Raw genomic sequence first — 1,543 nt, forward strand, 5'->3', positions numbered from 1 at the left:
TGGCGTCTGAAGCAGCGCCAGGGTTTGCTGCTGCTGACGCAGCAGCAGCAACAACAGCAGCAGCAACAGCAACAGCAACAGTACCCGAGCCGGGTGCCGCGCAGGCAGCACCCGCAGCGCCGGCAGCAGCAGCAGCAGCAGCAACAGCAGCAGCAGCAGACACCATTCGCTGCCGGCTGCCTGCGCAGTGCTTCGTTTCTGCCTGTGTCTTCTGCATGCCGCCGCTGCAGCCGCAAGCAGCAGCAGCAGCAGCAGCAGAATCTCTCTTTGGGCTTTTCGATTTGCTGCTGTTGCCGTACCGCCTGCGCAAGCTCACTCATTGGCTTGCTGCTGCTGCTGCTGCTGCGCGGCCTCTCTTTGGCAACGACCAGCAGCAAACAGCAGCAGCAGCAGAAAGTAGCAGCAACGGCAGCAGCAGCGACAGCGGCGGCGGCAGCAGCAGCGGCAGCGGCAGCAAGCGTCGCGAGCCGTGGGCAGAAGGGGAGCAGCAGCAGCAGCAGCAGCAGCAGGGCATTGATGGTCCTGCTGCTGCTGCTGCACCACTGCTTCCAGCAGCGCCGACGACAGCAGCGCGAACAGCAGCAGCAACAACAGCAGCAGCAGGACCCCCGGCGCTGCTGCTTTGCTGTCCGTGGTCGCTGCAGGAGCAAATCCTGCTATGCGCGCAGCAGCTGCAGCAGCAGCTGCAGCAGCAGCAGCAGCAGCAAATTGTTTCTTCCTTATCTCTTTCAATTTTTATGGCTCACAACTCCCTGCAGCTCAGGAAGGTTTCCTTATCTGCTGCTGCGTTGACAGCAGCAGCAGCAGCAGCGGGAGGCACTTCTCCTGACCCCGACAGCAGCAGCAGCAGCAGCAGCAGCAGCAGCAGCAGCGCTGCTTCGAGCGTCCCCGAGACCGATTTGAAGCCTCCCCTGCCACGGCGGCAGCAGCGGCCGCCCCCGCAGCAGCAGCAGCAGCAGCAGCAGCAGCAGCAGGACTGGTGGCTGCTGGAAGCAGCAAACCCTGGGGGCCTTCGAGAGGCCTGGAGCCGCAGCGATGTGCTGCTGCTGCTGCAGCTGCTGCGGGTCCCTTCTTTGGTTTTTGCTGCTGCCGACGATCCCCTCACAAGTTCCTACGTAGACGTATTTGCTGCAGCTAGGTAAACCCTAAACCCTAAACCCTAAACCCAAAACCCTCGCTGGAAACCCTAGGCGCTCGAAAAGCAGAGGATGAGCGACAGAGGAAGCCCAAATGCAGCGCGGAGGCTTCAGGGTTTAGGGTTTAGGGTTTGAGGTTTAGGGTTTAGGGTTTAGGGTTTAGGGTTTAGGGATTGTGCGCTGCAGAAACCCCAGTCTAGGGTTCGCGCTGCTTCAGTCTGGAGGCCATGTGCTGCAGCTGGCAGGTAAGCGAAGCATCCACTCCTCGAGGGTTTAGGGTTTAGGGTTTAGGGTTTAGAGTTTAGGGTTTAGGGTTTGGGGCTTAGGGTCTAGGGTTTAGGGTATAGACGTTGAGGGCTTGCCACTTTTTTGTGTCTGCTTCTCCTTCGGCGCTTCGCGCCTACAGA

General features: G+C 60.3%; 1 protein-coding gene across 1 annotated transcript; it reads left to right on the top strand.

Annotated features, from left to right (window-relative positions):
* Positions 1-215: 215 nt before the first annotated feature.
* On the top strand, positions 216-1,138 carry ETH_00026740 (uncharacterized protein; the record flags this gene model as incomplete). Its single annotated transcript, XM_013379250.1, has 1 exon — positions 216-1,138. A coding segment is annotated over one exon (923 nt), but the record flags the coding sequence as incomplete, so codon positions are not given.
* Between the last annotated feature and the right edge of the window lie 405 nt (positions 1,139-1,543).

The sequence above is a fragment of the Eimeria tenella genome, genomic scaffold (genome assembly GCF_000499545.2).
Source record: "Eimeria tenella Houghton genomic scaffold, Eth_scaff1644, whole genome shotgun sequence".
Taxonomy (NCBI): domain Eukaryota; phylum Apicomplexa; class Conoidasida; order Eucoccidiorida; family Eimeriidae; genus Eimeria; species Eimeria tenella.